Below are 22,811 nucleotides of genomic sequence, written 5' to 3'. Positions count from 1 at the left end.
GCAACAAAGTAATATGATAATAAAATGCTAATTCTTTTATTTTTATTAATTTTTTTTTTATACAAAAATTGTGAACATAACCAAAATAATTGTAAAATATAAAACATCATTAAAATGCAAAAAAAGGAAAAAATTTCAGGATAATGAAAATGCAAAAATATTAGGAATGTCCAATAATTCCGCCCGATATTGGCATAAAAATGTGATATCGGTATCAGATTTTATCCCCATCATAAAAATTTACATTAGAAAAAATGCTGTGTACAATACATATGTGTTTATATGCCAGTAAACAATGAACGCACAAAGATAATAGTCATTCATTCATTCATTTTCTACTGCTTTTTCCTCACGAGGGTCGGGGGGGTTGCTGGAGCCTATCCCAGCTGTCTTTGGGCGAGAGGCGGGGTACACCCTGTACTGGTCGCCAGCCAATCACAGAAGATAATAGTCAAAATAAATATAAAAAATGATCCATAATCGTGGGAGGTTTTACTGGTGCTGATTCCATCCTCCTTAACGTTCCCCATTCCAAGATGTCATAATGGAATCTTCCATCTGATCCTACACAGATGCATGAAGAGATACGGTACTCAACTGACAAGAGGAAGTCCATCTCATCATGAATTCAGCGCCTTGCTGGCCTATTGGGCCATGCATGCACACCTGAGCTCCGACCCTCTAAAAGCCCTCAAGCGAGGCAATTAGCATGGACAATAAATCACATCAACAATTTGCATGCACGCCTCAGGTTAGCTAGCCGTGCAGCGTTTAGGACCCAGCATTTGGTCTCTTGTGGGTCACCCGAAGTGGTCTTGATGCAGCAGCCGTGAGTTTACTTTTTTTGCAGATGGAATGCACAAATGAATTCCTTACTGCTAACCAGTCCAGTCCTTTCCCTTACGTATGATGCAATCATGGAAAAAGTTATCCTGTAAAGTCAAGGCCTCTCCTCCAAGATTATGGATCATGATGTGAGCCATGACGACGAGGACTTACTATGTGCTTTGGATCATAAACTTCCGTCCGTTTTGATACATATCGTCATTATAATGCTGCTGTCTCAAAAACTACTTATTTGGTCTAGAATTTTGGGGGGCTTCTGTTTCCATGTTGGTTTTGTAATAACATGGAGGGAATGTCACTGACAAGATGATGCCCTTCATCAGACAGCCTCAACACAAGTTGAAGGTTAAACATTTAACCTCTCGGACATTCTGGTACTTCTTCACAGAGACTTGGAAATTACTTCTTCTCAGCTTTTCTTCATGTCACTCACAGGCCATCGGACCAAGGATCACTATCTGAAGGTCTTTTATTTTTGCATTACTATTAGCATTTTTGCTATAATTTTGTGACTCTTTCTTTTTGCATATTAATTTGCATATTTTTATTTTAATTAGCATATTTATGGTTATTTAATTCAGTTTATGTTAGCATTTTTTAAATATTATTTTAGAATTTTCAATAGCATTTTTAACTTAAATCACTTTACTTGCTTAATTGTTTTAGCAATTTTTAAAAACTATTTTATTTTCAATTTTTTTTGTATTTACAGTCACCAGTTTAAGTTAAAATACCAGGAATTGGGTTTGAACAATTGTGGATGTAAGGACATTTTTACTTTCATTACTATTTTTTACTATTCTTTTCTATTTTAATAATTTTTAAAATCATTATTTCTTATCATTTTCATTATGTCTTTGAAAAATGTTGTTTGTAGTATTTACAGTTAGCATGGTTTAAGTTTAAATACCAGGAGTGGGATTCAAACTCACATGGGCATACAGCAATTGCATCTGATAATTCTCCTTGATAACTCTGGTCTCTTAGAGATGCCCAAGCTTTTCTTCCAGTCACTCACACACCATTATCCTTTTTCTTGTCCATTGGATGTTAAACCCAACGCCTTGACCACTGGACCATCCCAGTATACACCAGCCCACTACTTTGCAAACTAATCATGGAGTAGCATCAACAGTCTACGTCATCTCCTGCCCGGCGTCAGATCCCGTGACAAAGCCTCCGCTAATTGTTTCACGCTTCAGTCGCAACGCAGATTGACAGACAGACCACCTCCATTTAACACCAGCATGTAATGATGTGTGTAATTGACTGCAGTGATGAAGCCGTCCCCCATGGGAGTGGAGGGGGGGGGCTCATTGCGGCCCCTTTTTCCGTTAATACTCACTCAGTGCAAATAATACGTGACTGGCTTTAACTTTAACGTAAGTGTGTCAAGTATCTCAAATAATCAGTGGTACACCACTGTTTTGTTGCATGTCTGTTTTCAAACCCGCAACCAGTGGTGTGCTACGATAAGACGCACTCGCACGCAGAGGATGAGCTCTTCAAGACGCTGTTTGCCGCGTACAACAAGTGGTCCAGACCCGTGCCCAACATCTCGGATGTGGTCATCGTCAAGTTCGGACTGTCGATTGCTCAGCTCATTGACGTGGTGAGGCTCTCTACTTCCACTATGAATAAACAGTATGTATGCATTTTTTTTACATTTCTATTTATTTTATTACCATTGTATACTATTTTAAAATTTGTATTATTTTTATTAGTATTTTTACAATTATCTTTGCATGTTCTTTTATTAGATTTTTGTTTTTTTGATTTTGTTTATGAGCATTGTGCAACTATTTTTCTACGTTCATTAGCATTTTATACTGTAATTACGTTTATCACTTTATTTTCTGATTTTTATTCTTATTTTTGCATTTTCTTATTTTTCTTAGAATTTTTACAATAATTCACATTACATTTATTGACATTTCCTACTACTATTTTTGCATTTTTGTTTTTATTTTTCCATTTTACTGTTATTTAAAAAATTTCATGATCTTTATCAGCATTTGTTGCTATTATTTTTGCATTTTCATTTTTTTTTTATTTTTATTTTTATTTTTATTTTTTCATTTTTTTCATTTACTATATTTTTTAAATTATTTTTATTAGCATTAAAAAATATTTAATCACCAGTTTAAGTTGAAGCAGTGGCTGTAGGCAACCTCCCAATGATGGGAGCTGCATTTGACTTTACCCCTACCTGCGCATCATAACAAATGTGCCACATAGTCAAGGAAAGCTCTGTTTTTCTTTTGCACTTTCTCATGCACCCCCTATCATTATTCAAGTGAAAAATTAAGTTGTTGTTTACTGAATCATGTCTCATCTTTCTGTCCGTAAGGATGAGAAAAACCAGATGATGACAACCAATGTGTGGCTCAAACAGGTAGGATAGACGCTGCATCCATGTTTCTACAAAAGTATTGGGTCGCTCATGTATGTTTCTTGATGCATCCAGGAGTGGAATGATTACAAACTACGCTGGAGGCCGTCCGATTACGACAACGTGACGTCCATCAGAGTGCCGTCTGAACTCATCTGGGTGCCGGACATTGTCCTCTACAATAAGTCAGTCAATGACCCACTTATTGTTATAATTATTATTGATCCATATATTTGATTTCTACACTTATTTCCTCCAAAATAGAACTAATCATCAGCACGTGTATGGCGCCCTCCAGTGGATTTCTGCCGTACTGTAGCTGTTAATACATTTCCTATTGGATAAATCTTGGATTTCATTCTATTGTGTAAACCTAGCTCGCCATTACCTATTATATATGATGCATATCTTTATGTATCTGTGCACATTATTCATGGGAAAATCTAATAACATCTCCACTTAGGCTCACGGCGCCTCGGCAATGGAAAATGAATTTGTGCCCAGTGGAAGGAAGTGAGCTCACCGCAGAAGGTTTTCATATTAAAAAGCTTTAATTCATGTCCATACGTCTACGATTCAATTCATACGCCCCAAGCAGGATATTATTATTGCTTATCAGCTCTTTTTACAGATATTCTAAGCACAGTGGGCCCTCCCATAGGAAATAACAGAAATAGAAATACACCTGTCCCTCGTTTTACAGCGCTCAATTGGTTCCACACCCGAATGCGTTAAATCAATTTCTGTGATATAGGATTCAATGTTAAATATGGCAGACATGCAGATATGAAATAATACCCCTATAGTCACCTTGCTGCTCTTTGTTTACATTGCATTGCCTGACTCTTATGCTGCAGGGACTAGAGATGACGGCGAACTAACAAGTTATGTTAGCCTTGAATTTATTTCTTCTAAAGTTAAGAAGCTAAAAAGTTACCACTTCCACACAAGATGAGGAGAAAAATTGTCCTTATTTCTTCTCAAGTGAAGAAGCCAAAAAGTTACCACTTCCACACAAGATGAGAGGAGAACATTTTCCTTATTTCTTCTAGAGTTAAGAAGCCATAAAGTTACCACTTCCCCACTAGATGAGAGTAGAACATTCATTCATTCATTTTGTACCGCTCATCCTCACGAGGGTTGCGGAGGGTGCTGGAGCCTATCCCAGCTGTCAGATCTGCGCGCTAACCACTCGACCGCCGTGCAGCCGAGAGTAGAACATTTTTCCTTATTTCTTCTAGAGTTAAGAAGCCAAAAATTTACCACTTCCACACAAGATGAGAGGATAACTTTTTTCCCTTATTTCTTTTAGAGTTAAGAAGCCATAAAGTTACCACTTCCACACAAGATGAGAGGATAACTTTTTTTCCTTATTCTCAAATTAAGAAGTAAAAAAGTTACCACTTCCACACAGATGAGAGGATAACTTTTTTCTAAACTATTTTATGTCGAACATGCCACGGGTGACTTCAAGCAGTGTTAAGGTAAAGTAATGTAAGCTAATGTCTCAAAGTGTTGTCATTACTGTCGCCTAGTGACCACAATACTACACATTTTGGTATGTTTTGACTGATAATAGACCATAGTCTACCATTGCCATCATTTATTCATTTTTTGGGGGGGGGGGGGACACGGTAAAGTGAGGTGGTGATAATGTGAGAAATGACTCTAATTGACTGTATTAATATTTTGACTTAAAGTATAGTGTTTTCTGTCATGTAATTTTCCTTAATTAATTCAGTCATTGTTTTGATTTATTTTTAATCTTTCATCACTATGCTAGAAAAATTATGTTATTTTTTCTGATAATATTACGTTATGATGTTATTTTTGTAAAATTAGAACTTTTTTCTTTTAATATTTTGACTTTATTCATGTATTAAATGTGCCGCAGGCCAATATAAAAGCCGCCAGAGGCCGCAAACGGCACACGGGCCCCACTTTAGACACGCCTGACCTAGATGTATTGTACTGATCAGCCAGGACAGAGATGTGTGTACAACCACTTCTACCAAAGCTAAAGAAAAAGCACTTGAGGCCGAGACTGACCTCCTTATAGATCTTATGTGGCATATTTTAACCGAGGAGCCAGGAGGAGGCCACAACTGTGTGCCCATTTCCTGTTCCATAGTTGTCATGTGATCACTCTTCCTTTCACTCTTCCAGCGCCGACGGGGAGTTTGCGGTCACCCACATGACGAAGGCGCACCTCTTCCACACCGGCAAAGTCCTCTGGGTGCCGCCGGCCATCTACAAAAGCTCGTGCAGCATCGACGTCACCTTCTTCCCCTTCGACCAGCAGAACTGCAAGATGAAGTTCGGCTCCTGGACGTACGACAAGGCCAAGATCGACCTGGAGCGCATTGAGAACACGGTGGACCTGAACAACTACTGGGAGAGCGGCGAGTGGGCCATCATCAACGCGGTGGGCACGTACAACACCAAGAAGTACGACTGCTGCCACGAGATCTACCCGGACATCACCTACTTCTTCATCATCAGGAGGCTGCCGCTCTTCTACACCATCAACCTCATCATCCCCTGCCTGCTCATCTCCTGCCTCACCGTGCTCGTCTTCTACCTGCCGTCCGACTGCGGCGAGAAGATCACGCTGTGCATCTCCGTGCTGCTCTCCCTCACCGTCTTCCTCCTGCTCATCACCGAGATCATCCCGTCCACCTCGCTGGTCATCCCACTCATCGGCGAGTACCTGCTCTTCACCATGATCTTCGTCACCCTGTCCATCGTCATCACCGTCTTTGTCCTCAACGTTCACCACCGCTCCCCCAACACGCACAAGATGCCACGCTGGGTCCACTCCGTCTTCCTGGACCTCATCCCGCGCTGGCTCTTCATGCGGCGCCCGGCCCCCAATGCTCGGCGCCGCAGGCTGCTGCTGGAGCGCCAGTGTGGGCGGATGCCGCCGTGCAAGTCGGGCCTCCTCAGCACTTCGGCCACCTGGGCCAAAGACGGCAAATCCTCCAAGAACTCCTTGGAGGATCTGGAGCTGGGGACGCTGACCTCGTATTTCTCCTTCCGCCCTCCATCGCCGAGGCTTCCGGGGTCGACGCCCCCGCCTCAGCAAAAGACGCCGCAAAAGAGCAGGCAGCAGACAGGAAGTAGGGGCGGCGGCGGTGGCAACCAGCAGACTGGTAAAGATGAACTTCCTGTGGCGGACTTCCCGCTCTCGCCAAGCATCATCCACGCTCTGGAAGGAGTGCACTACATCGCCGACCACCTGAGGGCTGAGGATGCCGACTTTAGCGTGAGTAGCATTTGTAGCATTTAGCATATATTAATGGTGTTAAATAAAAATATTAAATAAAATGAATAATGTATATTATGTTATATTTTTTTAATAAAAACTATTACATATATTATTATGAATTATTTAAAAATAAAAATCATCACATAATTAAAATAATTGTTTTATTAGTGAGATAATTGATTAAATTGGCCGTTCATTAATTAAAATGTCTAAAATTAGAGCCTGAAAAAGGTACAATTTCACCGATTTCATAATCTAATTCATGAATTCCAATTTGACAAGATTTATTTAATTGAATCCATGTTTATTTTGTGTGTTCTGTTTCTGACTTTACCGTGAGTAGCATTTGAATATTTTTTATTACCATACCATTGCTACTGTACTATACCATACTGTAGTAGGGTACAGCATCATATTACCTCATATGATGTTATTGTTCATGTTATTGTTGATTATTGTCAGTGGCAAACAATATCAATATATACATATTTTAAAAAATATATATATTTTGAGTCAAGTTTGAAAGACTTTTTGGGTCACTTTCTGTTTCCCATTTGGGACGCAGGTGAAAGAGGACTGGAAGTACGTTGCCATGGTGATCGACCGCATCTTTTTGTGGATGTTCATCATCGTCTGCCTGCTGGGGACCATCGGCCTCTTCCTGCCTCCTTGGCTTGCAGGCATGATCTAACGTAGCGGTTGTATTCACACATGAAAACATGTCCGCACCGCCGGGTGGTTTTTACTTCACATGTAGCCCAACTCCACTGTGGTTGTGCTAATGGCGCTACTATGAAGCCACTTTAACCATGGCATCTTTTTGTTTAGTCTCTTTTCAGCTAATTCCCAACCAACCTGATTGGACTCATGCTAATGTTAGCATTGTTAGCGTTCTGGCACCTGGCTATCTAGGTCATGTCAACACTTCACCTTAGCCTTAATGCTAAAAATGTTAGCTATCACACGTCCAGTCGGGCCCATAAAGTGCCCAAAGTGTATGGTTAGATTGTAGTGCTTTGTTTACAGCCTTTACTTGGTTTATTTAGAAGTACGGATTGTAGAATAACTAACTTTGGGCTATGATAGCATGTGGTACAGTAACAGGAGCCTTTTGGAAATACTTTTCTTACTGAATATTTGCAGCTTAAGCTTAATTGAGAGGGATTATTCTATGAATCGGGGGTTCTCCAATGGTCTCAGCATGGGATATTTGTCCATGGGCGTGAAGTCGCGACCCAATGAATTTCAATTGTTTTTTACACTTTTATTTAGGTCATTTTTATTTATTATTATACTTTCTTATGCTTTTATTTAAGTCATTTTGGTGTTTATTTGTTTGTTATTTTGTGAATTTTTATTTAATTCATTTTATTATTTAATTCATTTTATTTTTATTCATTTTTCATAATTTCATTTAAGTAATTTTTATATTTATACGTTGTTTTATTATTTTGTAGACATTTTTATTTCATTTTTTAGCTTTTATTTTTTTATAATTTTTTTATCCTTTTATTTAAGTCATTTCTAATATTTTTAATTTTGAAAAAAAACATATGCTTTTATTTGAGTCATTTTTATTTTGTTTTTATTTTTACACTTAATTTTTTATAATAATGCAGTTTATTTACTTTTGAATTTTATTTTAAATTTTTTTTAATTTAAGGAATTTTTCGCCCACTTTTAGTTTTCACTTGGATTGTATTTATATTTCTTTATTATATTGTGTATACTTTTATTTGAGTCGAACCAAGCAAAAGTATTGCCTGTCATGTTTTGAAACATGAGTAGACATTTTAGAAACGGGGAACAACATGTTAACTGCACGCATAAGAATAAATGAAATTAAAATGAAATATCATCATCATCATCATCAGTATTTCACCTCTAACTGTGCAATGTACATACTGTACAGGAAGGATGAAGACAACTGAAATATTGCTCAATTGCATTTCAAAATAAGTCAGACATGAGTTGTATATTACATATTTAATGACATTTTTGACTTCCTGTCTTGAGAACCAGCGCTATAAATGACAACAATTAAAAACCCCTTTAGAATGCACAACTTGTTCCTATTCCTGTACATCCTTAATCAGAAACATTATCAATATCATCCACAGCCACAATAGAAGTGATGCCTCTGTGAAAGATAGCCAGCATGGATCTACAGCATGTACATCTATGGTTGAGCGAACAGGAACAAGAGGTGAGATGGTTTCACATGAATGTCCGTGTCAGAGGACCGCAGGTTTAGCCAGGTCGGCCCTGACCCTGGCCTGGTCCACGGCGTCCAGCATGTTCTTGCTGTCCATAGCCAGGTTGTGAGCCGCTGCCAGCATCTGCTTCTTGCACTCGTCCTTCAGAGACGTGATGGCGTTCTGCTGAGCCAGATGCATCTTTCTGATCAGGTCGCCCATGTCGTTGTTCAGCAGCTTCTGAGTGCCCTCGATCTGAAAAATCAACGCCGTGGCTTTAATTCTTTAGTGCCGAAGAAAGCATGTTTGGGCCCTGAACGCATCACTATGGGGCAGTAGATTTGTCAAACAAAAAACAAACCCAGACTAGCTACTTTTGTATGTCGTCCATAATGCACTGTAGATGCCGCCTTCAAATAAACACGATTTGAGGAATATTTTCCAGGGGCGCAGGCCCTTCAAATTAAAATAGAAATATTTATAGAATATATATAGATTTTTTTAAGTAATAAAAATAAATAAAATCATTGAAATTCAAATTAATATTAAAGTTACAAATATTAAGTAGAATTAAATAAAATATATTAATGGTGTTAAATAAAAAGTATTAAATAAAATGAATAATGTATATTATGTGATATATTTTTAATAAAAACTATTACATATATTATTATGAATTATTTAAAAACAAAAATAAAAATAATCACATCTAAAATAATTGTTTTATTAGTGATATAATTGATGAAATTGGCCGTTCATTAATTAAAATGTCTAAAACTCGAGCCTGAAAAAAGTACAATTTCACCGATTTCATATTCTAATTCATGAATTCCAATTTGACATGATTTATTTAATTGAATCCATGTTTATTGTGTTTGGATTTTTTGTGTGTGTTCTGTTTATGGATAAATGGCAACAAAAAAAAAATTTGGAGACATTGCGCTAACAATGGCTAGCTACAATAGGCATTGTTGCATGTTTTCAAATATATCATTTACACTTATCTTTCCGCTTTATTGTGTCCTCATTCATGATTAAAGCTAAGAACGTCATGTTAATATTCTAACTTATTTTTCCACTTGTATGACAGTGAGGAATGTGTCGGCATTGCCTGCACATGTCTGACATGTCCCTGGAAGAGATGATTTCTATTGCCATGAGTTCCTACGTGGAAAAAAAAAACACAAATGAGACAGTTGGTGGTACCTCGGTGCGCACAGACTCGTGCAGAGAGGGCAGTATATCATCCACACTGCCAATCAGATCCCTTAAGGCCATCCCCACAGACTGCGAGCAGAGATCACACATCACTTTAACGACACACTTCAATTTCATAACTACTTTGAAAAGTGTCCACGCGGCATGAAAGGGAATGCATGACAAGGTTTGTGTGCGTGCACCTTCACGACGGTGATGTACTGTTCGGGCTGCAAGTTGACTATGTCGTTCTTGAGCTGGACCACCACTTTGACCAAGGCCATGACGTAATGGTACACTTTGTCGTCAGAGCGGTCCAGTTCGGCTGTGGGGGCCGGCTGAGAAAGGACGCCAGGGAATGTTGCATTTAAAGGCAATACGGGCAAAAGGTTGTGATAATTACCTGTGCTGTGAGTCTCGGGGGCTTTTGTGGTGGACCTGTGGGACACAAACACAGAGAATAAAGCTCATTTTTCAACACTATGATTTCTACTGTTTTATGTTTTTCATGTTTTGGTCACCTTATTTAGATGCATGGAAAAGCTACATGTTAAAAATAAAAAAAGACCACTCTAATTTTAATGTATTTACTTTAACTTTGCTTACTCGTCTAACTTATGTTGGCACAGGGGTGTCCAAACTTTTTCCTTCAACAGGGTCCACAAAGAAAATCTGAGATTCTGAGAGAAAATTTATGATGCTTTGACTCATAAATTTACGAGAAAAAAGTCGGAAAATTGCAAAAAATAAAACTGTAAACTTACAAGAAATAAAGTTGTAATGTTACCTTTGGCCTAGGCAACAGGTCTCCTCATAAGTTCCCCATTTTCATAAAAATAGTCTATTTTGAGAATAAAGTCAATTTACAAGAAGAAAAGTCATAAAATTGACGAGACTAAAGTCGTAAATTTAATAGAAGAAAAGTCATAAAATTTATGAGAAATTTATCACAAAAAAGTCACGTTACCTTTGTCCAAGGCCAAATGTCACGTTCATCCTTTTCATAGCTGTCTCAGGCAATGCCTGCTACGACGGAGTATTAAAATACTGATATTTTGAAAATAAAGTTGTAAATTTACAAGAAAAATCATAAAATTGACCAGATTAAGTCGTAAAGAAAACGTAAGAAAGTAAGAAAAAGTCCTAATATTACCTTTGCCAAGGGCAAAGGTCACACAAGTCCCCACATTTCATCGCTGTCTCAGGCAATGCCTGTTACGACCGTGTATTAAAATAGTCTGATATTTCGAGAATAAAGTTGTTAAATATACAAGAAATAAGTCTGAAAATTACAAAAATAAAGAGGTAAATTTACAATAAAAAATATTGTCATCAGGTTTGGACACCCCAGTGATATTATGATTATTATTATTAATAAATTTGGTTGGATGAAAATTTCAATTTAAAAACAGTTTCATTATTACAAGAATATTTACACTATATGCAAATTAAATTATTTATTTAATAAAAATTTTGGCAAATTATATTTTTTTCTAATAAATATATTGCTTTTATGTCTTAACTCTTTTTTCTCATTGTTAAAGACTTTATAGAATACCATTTTCAGCATCCTCTTCCTTGGACTGCAAAGACAAGACAAAAGCACGCCTCATGAGGATGATGGAATAATATTAGAAAAGAGAGTGAGGTCATAAGAAAAAGGGGCGGGGCATACCACTGGAGGAGAGTGGTCTTCTGGTCCAATGGGGTCCTGCAAAAGAACAGGCAGGTTCATTTTATAGAAAAGCGACATGGATCCCCTCTTTGGAACAGTAAGCAGGGGGACATTGACTTTAAGACTAGTGGGACGCCTGGAGCGGGCGAAGGGGACGACACCGCCCTGGGCCACGCCAGCGTCTGGATTGGGGGGGCACAGGGACAGCGGGTTGACAAAACTTAGCGTAGCTCTGTTCCCCACCAGGAGTCTCTCCTCTTTCTCCAGCCACTTTTCATCCTCCGCCATTTGTTGTTTCTGGCGGCGGAGGGTGGCGTGCATTTGCTGACGCTCCCTCTGCCACAGTCGTTGGGCGTCTTCGCGGCTGTTGGGCTCCAACCTGTGGAACTCGTTCTCCTGGGAGATAGTCAATCAGTCAATTCAAATTATAGCTGGAGACAACCACAATGTAGAAAAGGTTCAAGTTCTGTACCCCCATGCTGCGACGGCGTGGGGACCTGAGAGGCAGCGGCAGCGTGGAGTTCATGGAGTCCACGGGGGACTGATAGTCACATGGGCTGGCCAGGTCGGGAGAACTGGCACACAAAGCCTCGTTCAGCTGCATACACACACAATATTATCAAAACTGGGTTTAAAATGGAATTTAAACCTGTGCTGAAATGTACCTGAATGTGTAGGCCGATGCTGAGCGTGTTCCCAAAACGCCCTGATTTCATCCTTGAAGGCTACAATTGGAGGTAAACAGATGGACGGAATGTAGCTTAATATACAGTATGTATATTTTAATCTATGGTATTGATGTACCACTAGATAGAGTCCTCGTACTACTGAGGGTACTTGTGCCACAGTTTGAGAATAGTACACTACCTTGGGAGGAGGCTCGTTAAAGTTGAATTTGGAGTCAAAGAATCTGGTGGAGCGTGCTCTGTCCCTCTCCCGCTCCACTTCCTGTTCCTTCTCCATCTTGTGGACATCACTGACCAGACATGATTGAGGGTCACATTTTATTTACTTTACGTATATGAGTATATAAGGTTACTGTGAATGTGCTATGATGTTTAATTTTAATTTACTGTATGTGACTGGGGTTAATATGGTTAAAAAACGGCGTTTAAACACCTTAAATATGCCTATTGCAGCGGATCTGCCATCTTGGTCATCAAAATTGACCACTCGGAGTTGATTAGTTATGCCTGCAGAAGCCAGAAGGGGGAAATTGCGGCCATCATGCGTCGTCATTCTAAACTGCCAGAGACTTTTTCAGGTATGTTCAGTCGCTTGTGGGTTTGCCATGTTGTTTTGTTAATGTATTGCGAACAGTTATACATGTTGATAAGTATGTTGAGCGATTTTGAAGCATCATTCCGATGACATTAACAGGGAACAAGCACGCAATGATTGTATCTGCACAGCCCTGTCAGATCATTTGCCTACTATTCGTTACGATTCTTTGCTCTCTTGAAGTGTAACCATTGTTTAATGTGTATATTTCGATCCACTGTGATATATTTCGAGTGTTTTAAAGACTTATTTCCGCCTTATTATGCTTAATTTGTACACACTCTTTGCCGCTAGCTAAACATCCTCGCGCTTGCTAGTTTTGAACGCACTTAGAACGCGCATGCGTGGATGAGATGACGTCACTACGAGGCTGCCGAATACAGTAAAAGTTTGCTGTTGCCACTTCGTGTGTAAAGTTTGTAATAAACATTGAAAACTTGTTTTAAAATACTGAACACAGTATTTGACATACAAGAGACAAATTGGAAAATTAATTTAAACGGTTCACACTGCATTATTTTAATAATATTCATGGATATAGTGGTTTGATCTTTGATAAAATGCTTGTGTCCATACAGAAGAGCGAATGTCTTCACTATGCAGAAGCACTGGAGATGTCTATCAGGCTTCAAGTGTGAGTACTTACTCTGCTATGATTAACTAGCCGCCATGTGTGGTGCCTTCTCATCTTTGTCATAAGAATGTTTTGTTTTTACAATTAAGACAAAATATAACCTCAAAAAATAGATTAATGGCATACACTCTTCAGAGGTGTGTACAATTGTATCTTAAATGTCAATATATTGAAATGCTTTTACATTTTACTTTGACATTTTTTAAATTGTAGTTTAAAAACATACTTTTAAACATGTATTAGATTAATTTATGACTATATATAACTATATACTGTGAGTATCATGCACTTTTCTTTGATTGTATTGTCAAACAAATAGTTTGTCACTACCTGATTTTGACCACCAGCTCGGTAAAGTTGGGCCTCTCTCTGGGGTCGTAGGCCCAGCAGCGGGTCATGAGGGAGTAGAGCGCTGGGGGGCAGTTTTCAGGCTTGGGCAGCCTGATGCCTTGCTCCAACTGGTTGATGACATCTCGGTTCTCCAGCCAGAAGAACGGCTGCTGGCCTCGACTCATGATCTCCCACATGCACACAGCTTTGGGGGTCAACGTAGGCGTGAGCCAACTCTTATTTCTATCTAATGATATTGCTGCCCTCTTGTGGTTTACCTATGAGGTACACTAACCAAAAAGTCAACGGAAAACTCACCAAACATCCAAACGTCGCTGACCGAGGTGAAACGTCTAAAGTTAATGGATTCCGGCGCCATCCACTTGATTGGCAATCGTGTCACAGATGCTGTAATTTTAGATTTGCACTGTATTTTAGTGAGAAGTTTCTAATATTGTGGTTCAGCCAGCAGGTCATCATTTGAGTTTGTTATATTTGAAGACTAATAACCTTTGTAGTACTCTTCATCCTCAATGTATCGTGACAGTCCAAAGTCTCCAAGCTTTACACATTCGGGACTGGCGACCAACACGTTACGAACTGCAATGTCTCTGTAACAATGTATAAGGTAGAAATAAATGTTAACGAATGTACATATGCAGGGTTAAACAATTATACAGTAGTGGTCACTGACCTGTGCACCATGTTGACACCTTCGAGGTAGACGAGAGCCTTGCAGATCTGCAGGCTGAACAGCACCAGAGTCATGTTTGTCAACGTGTTCTGGTTTTCAGTCAGGTAGTTCCCGAGCTGTGGACATTTCCAACACACGCGTCACAATTTTTCCTCACTCTCTGGATTTTACGCCAAGCCATCACTCACCTCTCCGTACTGATAAAGCTCCATGACGATCCACACAGGATTGTCCTCGATGATTCCGATGAGTTTGACGATGTGAGGATGGTCGAGGTTCTTCATGATGACTGACGCAAAAGTTGACACGTGTTCACACGTTTGATGTTGTTATTTAAGCATGTCTTTAGCCCAAATCCTACCTGCTTCACTCATGAACTTCTCCATGACGTCAGGTGAGCAGTCCTTGCATGTCTTGACTGCTACATTGGTCTTGTTTCCATTCTGTTTAGTCAGTGCACAATAGAACAAAACATGCAATTTGACCATACAATATATTTCCACAGATTGTTGCATTTCACTGGTTTCAGGTTTGAGTTGAATCTGTACAGTATAGATACAGTATGGATAAATTAATAGATGTTATCAGTTTCAGACATTTCTGTCCCCTGCTGGAGGCATGACAGAAGATAATTGAGAAGCACTGCCCTCGCTAGGGCGGCACGGTGGTCTAGTGGTTAGTGCGCAGACCTCACAGCAAGGAGACCAATTCCACCCTGTGGGGAGTTTGCATGTTCTCTTGCATGCGTGGGTTTTTTCCGGGAGCTCCGGTTTCCTCCCACATTCCAAAAACATGCTAGGTTAATTGGCCACTCCAAATTGTCCATAGGTATGAATGTGAGTGTGAATGGTTGTTTGTCTATATGTGCCCTGTGATTGGCTGGCCACCAGTCCAGGGTGTACCCCGCCTCTCGCCCCAAGACAGCTGGGATAGGCTCCAGCACCCCCCGCGACCCTCGTGAGGAAATAGCGGTAGAAAATGAATGAATGAATGCCCTCGCTAGATGGGCGAGCGTATACCACCACTTAAAATGAAGCCTGCAGCTCTACCAACTGTCAGCTGCGGACGTGGGAGTTGTAAGTATCAGCATTTTGTTTTTCTTCAGCGAATCGATGAGCCTAGCCTGATGTTAGCACTGTAGCTCACATAGCTATGCTAGCATTGCTAACATTTGTGTCCCACTCCTTCATGTCATGTTGTCGTATGTTATATGTATATGGCATCTATTGCGTTGGACAAGTGCAGAGTTACAGTGTACCGTCATCCATCCCCACACATTTGTGATTTTTGGTAAAAATGAATGAAAATAGGATATATTTTCTGCAAAAACACATCTCATTCATCATGAAACTGTAATGGTTTATACGTAAATATAGGTAAAATATACAGCATGCATGTACCGATGTTAGAAAGTTGATGTCTTTATGCTTCAGTGATAGAGTTTCTTTTGTCAATCGTTAATAGTAGTTTAAGATATAGGTTTACTCACCGTTGCTGTGTAAACTCCATCGTACACCTCGCCAAAAAAACCCTCTCCGAGAATTCGTCCGAGTGTGATATCGCTGCGGTCGATTCCATATTTGACAGCTTTGGAAACATACATTTTGTTAAAGCAGGCTGTATTTTTTTTTAACTTAAATCTGTCACAAGTAAAACAAACCTGATCTAGGCCTTTCGTCGAGAATCTCACAATAGATATCTGACCCTGAAAATACATAAGAAAAGATTCCTAGTCATACTTACTTCAGAATACTTGCATACTTCGGAAATGGACTCACCCATACTGTGTCGGACTGTGCTAGTGTCTCTGCTACTTAGGAGAAAATACCAGAATTAATGATGACTTCTCAAACAAGTGTGTTGTTGTTTTGTTTTCTAATATTCCAAAGCTGAAAAAAAAATGGATTCACCCTGTCGGAATCTCTGGAAGGGAACTTCTTGTGCTGGAATCTTAACAAATATGACACAACTCATGTTAGCCAATTTGGTAGACTGACAAGTGAATGAATTCCAACTCTGGCACGCACCGTGATTTTGTCTGTAGATGATAGAATCATCCGAATTGTTTTCCATGCGCCAATATCCATCGATGAGGTCCATCATGTTCTCGGCCATGGGGACGGTGGCCACATTGATGGACAGACGCTGATGGAAAGACACGACAACATGATACATCCAGTGTAAGAAGGTGTGATGCTTGACTTGGGTTCTACTTACTTGTCTGCCCTCTACTTCAAGATTTATAAGTGCCTTGCCGTCGCTCTGAGATAAACATTGTATTTTCTTTATCTGCTTGAAGTCGGCCAGAAAGACAGGCTGAGATGCCAGAATGAGAATATGAGAAAATGTTATGGTGGGCTATTTGTTGTTGGCTATTTCTCGGAATGTTCACCATACTCACCGCTGAATTCTTCTGCGTGCGTTGGCGGATTCCTCTTCCACCGATGACCAACTCGACAGCAAGACTCCAGCCTTGCTGGAATAAGTTTGCAATTGGACTTGGAACGACAAACGGAGGCACATATCTGGAATTGCGGTCCTGTACTCACCACCAGTTCGCACGGGATGACCTCCTCGTCGAAGCTGACAAACTCCTTGAGCGTTTCGAAGAACTTCAGCATACAGTCGTCCTCCTTCAGCGTCGCAAACTGCTGGAACGTCTGCTGGATCAGCTTGCGTAGTTGCTTTGACTGAACAACAACAGCGTGGAAAAAATGTATTCCAGTCACGTCAGGCAAAATCAGGCAGTTCATCCATGTTTACCTTCATGCTGTTAATCAGCTCCTGAGGAAAGAAAAGGTCCAACCCCACTTCTTTTCTTCACGTGTGCAGAAAAGATGGAGGAAAACAGTCAGAATTATTGGCTGAAGTACCACAGTGGTACATTGGTTAGCGGATTTGTTCCAGAAGGTCAGACTCTAACTGAAACGGACGCTAACCAAATCAATTTCCATGAGAATAAGATAAGATGTCCGGATACTGACCACTCATGATACGTTTCTATCTTCCCATGCTAATTAGCCTGCAAACTTACTCCAGCAGCTCAAAGTTTGACTTCTTCTCTAGCCCCTTTGCATTCATGTCTTTGTAGAACCTCCTAGAAGATGACAAATGTAAATAATTAGCCATAAAAAAAATGTATAAAATGTAGGACTTACTACAATTCCAAGTAGTTGACCATCTTGTGTCCGACTCACCTGATCTCCAAGCAACCAAGCTGTAGCGCCATCCCATCGCTGACTTTACTGGCATGGTACTGCATGTAGTCGCTCCGTACCTGCCGTCAGAATCATCATCAACCAAGAAAAAAAAAACAAAACACAAAACAAATTAGCTTTGAGCCACCCTGTAAGCAAATCAATGTGTCTTGTCACCTGTTGGTAGAAGTACACAAGTGTTGATCGGTCGTCTTTGAACCTTTCCAGGAAGTTGACGGGAATGTATCTGATACGAAGGTCGTACCTGTCGGATCAATGGAAGATAAAATATCACCAAAATGCCACCAACACGGGACAGTCAACCGTTTGATATCTGTGTTTGTCCCACAACTCCGTTTACCTCCACTCGGCTTCCACGTGATGGCTCTCGTAGCGCTGCTCCACCTCTCCGACGGTCAGATCGGGATGAAGCCAGTGAAGTTCCTCTGACTTGAGGTGTTTGAGCATGAGGCCGTAGCATCCTGCGTGTTGAATATTCGGGCCGAGTCGCCCACTGATCAGTATTGACTGGATTATCGCCTGTGGGATGACAAGGAGGAAGTTGTGCTTTTCAACAGCTGTGATGGCCGGGTGGTTGGACTCGAAATTCAATGGGATCTTCCTGCGTAGGTTCGAACCCTGCTCGCAGCGTTTGCTCAGTTATTATTTATCCATATGTGTATTTTGCTTATTTTTGCCCCACGGATCATAAAGCTGTAAGCAAAGTTGGAAGTGTCAACTCTGGTTCCAGAACAACATTGATTAATCGATAAAGAAAAAGTAACCATGTCACTCCTCTCTTTTTGGTGTTTCATGATAGTTCTTCCACAGATTCAGTCCAAAGCAAACCAACCAAAACCACTAATTCCTATTGGATTAATTAGTGATAGGAATTCTCCAAGATAAGCTTTATCTACAATCCTCATACTTTCCTCATTGCGCGCTCACCCTGATTTGCCAGGAGCTGTCACACTTGACCAGCTTGAAGTTCTTGCCCAGGGTATTGTTGGTGCAGAAGCACACTTTCAGGATCTTAACCGGTCCTCCCTCCCCGGTGAACTGCGCCTCTGGACTGGAGTCGGTACCACTCGGTCTTGGACTGGGCACCTTCCAGGACAGGGTGTCACCGGACATCACCTCGTACATGGTCACGGTGGGGTGGGGCTCATATCATCCTTAGGAGAGGAGAAGAGATACTGTAAATCAGGGGTCTCAAACTCGCGGACCAAATGTGGCCCGCAAGACGCTAGTTTGAGGCCCCAACCTTGATACCAAAGTTTAATGTTGAAATGACAGCTTAAAGCTGTGTGCACACCGGACACAATTAACATGATTTTGCCCCGCCCATACTGTTACCCTACCCTGTTACCCCGCCCTGTTTTGCTTTGGATTAGCAATTAAGCTAAAGGCTTATGAAGCTGGGTACAAATAAATGCAGGAAATGATTTGGAATAAAATAAAATAAAATATATTTTGGTGTGGAAAAACGGAACCAAAGTACTGAAAAAGTGTAGGGTATAGCAGAAGCAAAAGCATTGAAGATAGATTTTTTTTTCCAGTTTTTAATAAAGGCGTTTTGTTTTTGTTTTTTTAAACCTGATGTGGCCCGGCTTCACCCAGAACCTAGCTCCGGTGGCCCCCAGGTAAATTGAGTTTGAGACCCCTGCTGTAAATGAATCCACCAGCAATGATAGGATGTCCCTATAAAAGTATTAGAAAAGACTTGATCAAGTGATTATACTAGGAAAAACTCCCTTTCTCATGATTTAAAGATGTTTTGCACGGCTTTGGTTGTTGGGGGAGCGGGAGACTCATGCTGTTTTTTGAGCTCTTGCTTCAGATGTGCAATAGGGTTAGTCATGTTGGGGTTAGACTTATATCAGTATCTGAGCAGGACACCCCTAGTTAATGAGTCATACAGTATTTCCAGTGCTAGTTTGCAGACTAGCTAGCTGTTGTTCTGAGTTATTTTGCTAAGATACATAAACAGGTTCTTCAGTCGAGATAAACATGACAGTAAATGTTCATGTTTCTTGTTAATTCGTCATCTAAAGGAAATTTCACATTGTTTTCTGCATGAATTGTGCAAAATCCCAGTGCAAATTGTTTCGGTATTCGAACGACAGCTAAGGTACTCTATGTTGCAAAGACACTACACCAAAGTGAAAAATTATATTTTGAAACTATGCTTTAAGTGTGTACTTAACGAGAGACTCAGAGTTTTTCTAGAGAACTTCCAACATCTTTTCACAACATGTAGCTGCTGATATAACACATGTCCACCCACCTGACTACACAGAGCATCCTCAGCTTCCTTCTGATTGTCAAAAGTTTTTTTTTTTTTTATATTCTCCCAAACCAAACTCTGCGTACCGCATTGCTTCTGTCAGGCTATGGTGTAATGCAAGCTTGTGTTTTGTTAGCCTGAGGCCGTGCATTCCCCAGCAGGGCCACGGGTGGGTGTGTTTGTGTGTGCATTCTCATGTATGTGTGTGTCATGAAAAGAGAATGAGAGATGAGGGTGCAGCACGTTGCACCATCACGACCTGGGCGTATGAGAGTTGAAGGAGGTTAACTTGACCGATGTGTTAGAGAAAAACAGGGAAATAAATTGCCAGTTACAGACTGTTTGCAATGTCAAAGACAAGAACATTTACAAAATGTGCAAACAATCATGTTTTTTATTCTCTTGCATCATTCGATTATCCTTTTTTTGGAGAGAAACAAAGTGACACTTTCTAGGGCACAGTGTTCACGCACTCACATTGTTGTTATGGCAACAGATAATCCAGGGAGAGATCTTTTATCTCCTTCCAAAAAGCTGAACTGGACATGTAGTAACCATAAACAGGAGTACTCGGCAGCAGCAGCATAAACATCAACCTAAGCTGGGACTTTCTTTACATTCTTCCATCTTTTAACTGCTACTTGAAGCAGTGCCAGTGACGAATGAGAGAACCAAATTTCCCAGCCACTTGTGGTACAAACGCATCTTCAGTTTGTGATCCCCTACAATACTTGGCTGGCTCGATGAGTGTCCTTGAAGTGGACTTGAATTGAAAAATAGTCAACTTGAAGCACTTTTAGACAAACTACACCCACCTAACATTTCATGAGCTATACAAAAAAAAAACTTTCCTAAAAACAGCATAACTCTCCTGTTGCTGATCTGCTACCATCTGCATTATCTGACTACCGTTTTTGCACTACATCCTTAAAAACAGCAGTGTGCTACTGTCCTCCGGAGTATGTTTGACTACTGTTTTTACAGTACATCCTTAAAAACAACTCCATACTACTGTCTTCGGAAGCATGTTTGACGAGTGTTTTTGCAGCAAATGCAACTACCTACTACTTTTGCAATAAATTCTTAAAAACAGCAGAGCACTCCTGTCCTAGGGAGGATGCTTGACAACTATGTTTGCAATAGATTCTTAAAAACAGCAGAACACTCCTGTCATCGGGAGGATGTTTGACTACCGTCTTTGCAATAGATTCTTAAAAACAGCAGAATATTCCTGTCCTATGGAATAGATTCTTAAAAACAGCAGAGTGCTTCTGTCTTACGGAATATGTTTGACTACCATCTTTGCAATAGATTCTTAAAAACAGCAGAGTACTCCTGTCCTATGGAATAGATTCTTAAAAACAGCAGAGTGCTTCTGTCCTAGGGAATATGTTTGACGACCGTCTTTGCAATAGATTCTTAAAAACAGCAGAGCACTCCTGTCCTAGGGAGGATGCTTGACAACTATGTTTGCAATAGATTCTTAAAAACAGCAGAACACTCCTGTCCTAGGGAGGATGTTTGACTACCATCTTTGCAATAGATTCTTATAAAAACAGTAGAGTACTCCTGTCCTATGGAATAGATTCTTAAAAACAGCAGAGTGCTTCTGTCCTAGGGAATAGACTCTTAAAAACAGCAAAGTGCTTCTGTCGTAGGGAAAATGTTTGACTACTGTTTTTGCATTAGATTCTTAAAAACAGCAGAGTACTCTTGTTCTAAGGAATAGATTCTTAAAAAAAACAGCAGAGTGCTACTGTCCTTGGAAATATTTTTGACTACCGTCTTTGCAATAGACTCTTAAAAACAGCAGAGTACTCCTGTCCAATGGAATAGACTCTTAAAAACAGCAGAGTGCTTCTGTCGTAGGGAATATGTTTGACTACTGTTTTTGCAATAGATTCTTAAAAACAGCAAAGTACTGTGTCCTATGGCATAGATTCTTTTAAAAACAGCAGAGTGCTTCTGTCCTATGGTATTGTTTGACTACAGTTTTTGCAGTACATCATAAAAAACAGCAGGGAACTCCTGCCATAAATAGGGTCTTTGACCAGCATTTGTGTCTTAGTGTCATATAGATAGATCTCCAACCAGCGTAGGTGCAGTAGGGGACCTTAGACTAGCGTTAACATTTGTCTTGCATGTGGTAGAACTTCACTGATATTATACGCAAAGTAAAGACAATATTGAAGGAAGAAATGTGGCTCGTGGTCCTTCGCTTTGGGGACATGGAGTGAATATCCCTGGTCTTGAGGGTCTGTCTGCATGTTGCAAGTTGACCCTCAGGCAGACGTTGGAATGTGGCACTCTGTGTGCTCACCTGCACAGACTTGCACTGCTGAACAAAGTTCTCTCTCCCTCTCTCTCTCCCTCTCTTTCTCTCTCTCTCTCTCGCTCTCCCTCTCCTGCTTCTTGGAATAAAATGGCAGCTAAAATCACAGCTTTATTCTTTTATAATCATTATATCACATCAAAAACACCAGCAGCCACCTTGTGCAATAATAATGCAATGATCTACTTATTCATAAGGATTATGGTGATCTTTTTTTACAAAACAGAGGCCTGTTTGTAGGTTTTATTGCCTTTACCCGCACACATAACATATATCATGAGCGTGTTGCAGCCACTTGTAGCAACATTTTAGCCAACTCACCTGCACGAAAGTAGTGTTTTAAAAAGACTCAATATGGACTCTTACCTGCCGGTATGTATTAATCCCCTCAGGAATAATGAAATTAGAAGTAATCCCTTGAGAAAGGCTGAGTGAGTCTGTGTTGTGTGGCAGCTCGCCTCACTCTCTCCCTTCTGTGTGTAG

At 40.2% G+C, this 22,811-nt stretch overlaps 2 protein-coding genes across 3 annotated transcripts in view; one reads left to right on the top strand and one right to left on the bottom strand.

Moving 5' to 3' along the window:
- The window catches only part of chrna2b (cholinergic receptor, nicotinic, alpha 2b (neuronal)), an 11,734-nt gene extending 1,321 nt beyond the window's left edge, over positions 1–10,413 (top strand). The window contains exons 2-6 of the mRNA XM_058056252.1: positions 2,307–2,458; positions 3,197–3,241; positions 3,314–3,423; positions 5,405–6,503; positions 7,072–10,413. Coding sequence (XP_057912235.1) covers positions 2,307–2,458; positions 3,197–3,241; positions 3,314–3,423; positions 5,405–6,503; positions 7,072–7,197 — 1,532 coding nt within the window. The 3' untranslated portion in view covers positions 7,198–10,413. The remainder of the gene's footprint in view (positions 1–2,306; positions 2,459–3,196; positions 3,242–3,313; positions 3,424–5,404; positions 6,504–7,071) is intronic.
- Positions 8,478–22,811, bottom strand: ptk2bb (protein tyrosine kinase 2 beta, b). Of its 2 annotated transcripts, XM_058056251.1 has the most exons (31): positions 22,695–22,811; positions 18,658–18,884; positions 18,071–18,249; positions 17,887–17,974; positions 17,710–17,789; positions 17,547–17,609; positions 17,276–17,330; positions 17,062–17,202; positions 16,914–16,988; positions 16,730–16,828; positions 16,540–16,657; positions 16,423–16,462; positions 16,291–16,322; positions 16,173–16,217; positions 16,002–16,099; positions 14,874–14,955; positions 14,701–14,801; positions 14,513–14,628; positions 14,329–14,429; positions 14,137–14,226; positions 13,819–14,023; positions 12,441–12,549; positions 12,239–12,298; positions 12,046–12,171; positions 11,817–11,969; positions 11,574–11,609; positions 11,457–11,481; positions 10,302–10,336; positions 10,102–10,236; positions 9,908–9,988; positions 8,478–8,956 (listed from the first exon to the last, which is right to left on the bottom strand). In XM_058056251.1, the coding sequence occupies exons 2-31, from the start codon at positions 18,853–18,855 to the stop codon at positions 8,741–8,743; spliced, it is 2,982 nt and encodes a 993-aa protein (XP_057912234.1). In that variant the 5' UTR covers positions 18,856–18,884; positions 22,695–22,811; the 3' UTR covers positions 8,478–8,740. The 2 variants fall into 2 exon arrangements, with proteins under 2 accessions (XP_057912234.1, XP_057912232.1); XM_058056249.1 differs by having other exon boundaries at positions 11,574–11,969.

Source organism: Doryrhamphus excisus, chromosome 19, assembly GCF_030265055.1.
Source record: "Doryrhamphus excisus isolate RoL2022-K1 chromosome 19, RoL_Dexc_1.0, whole genome shotgun sequence".
Taxonomy (NCBI): domain Eukaryota; kingdom Metazoa; phylum Chordata; class Actinopteri; order Syngnathiformes; family Syngnathidae; genus Doryrhamphus; species Doryrhamphus excisus.
Note: the sequence above shows the minus strand (reverse complement) of the source record. Positions and strands in the feature narration are given on the sequence as shown.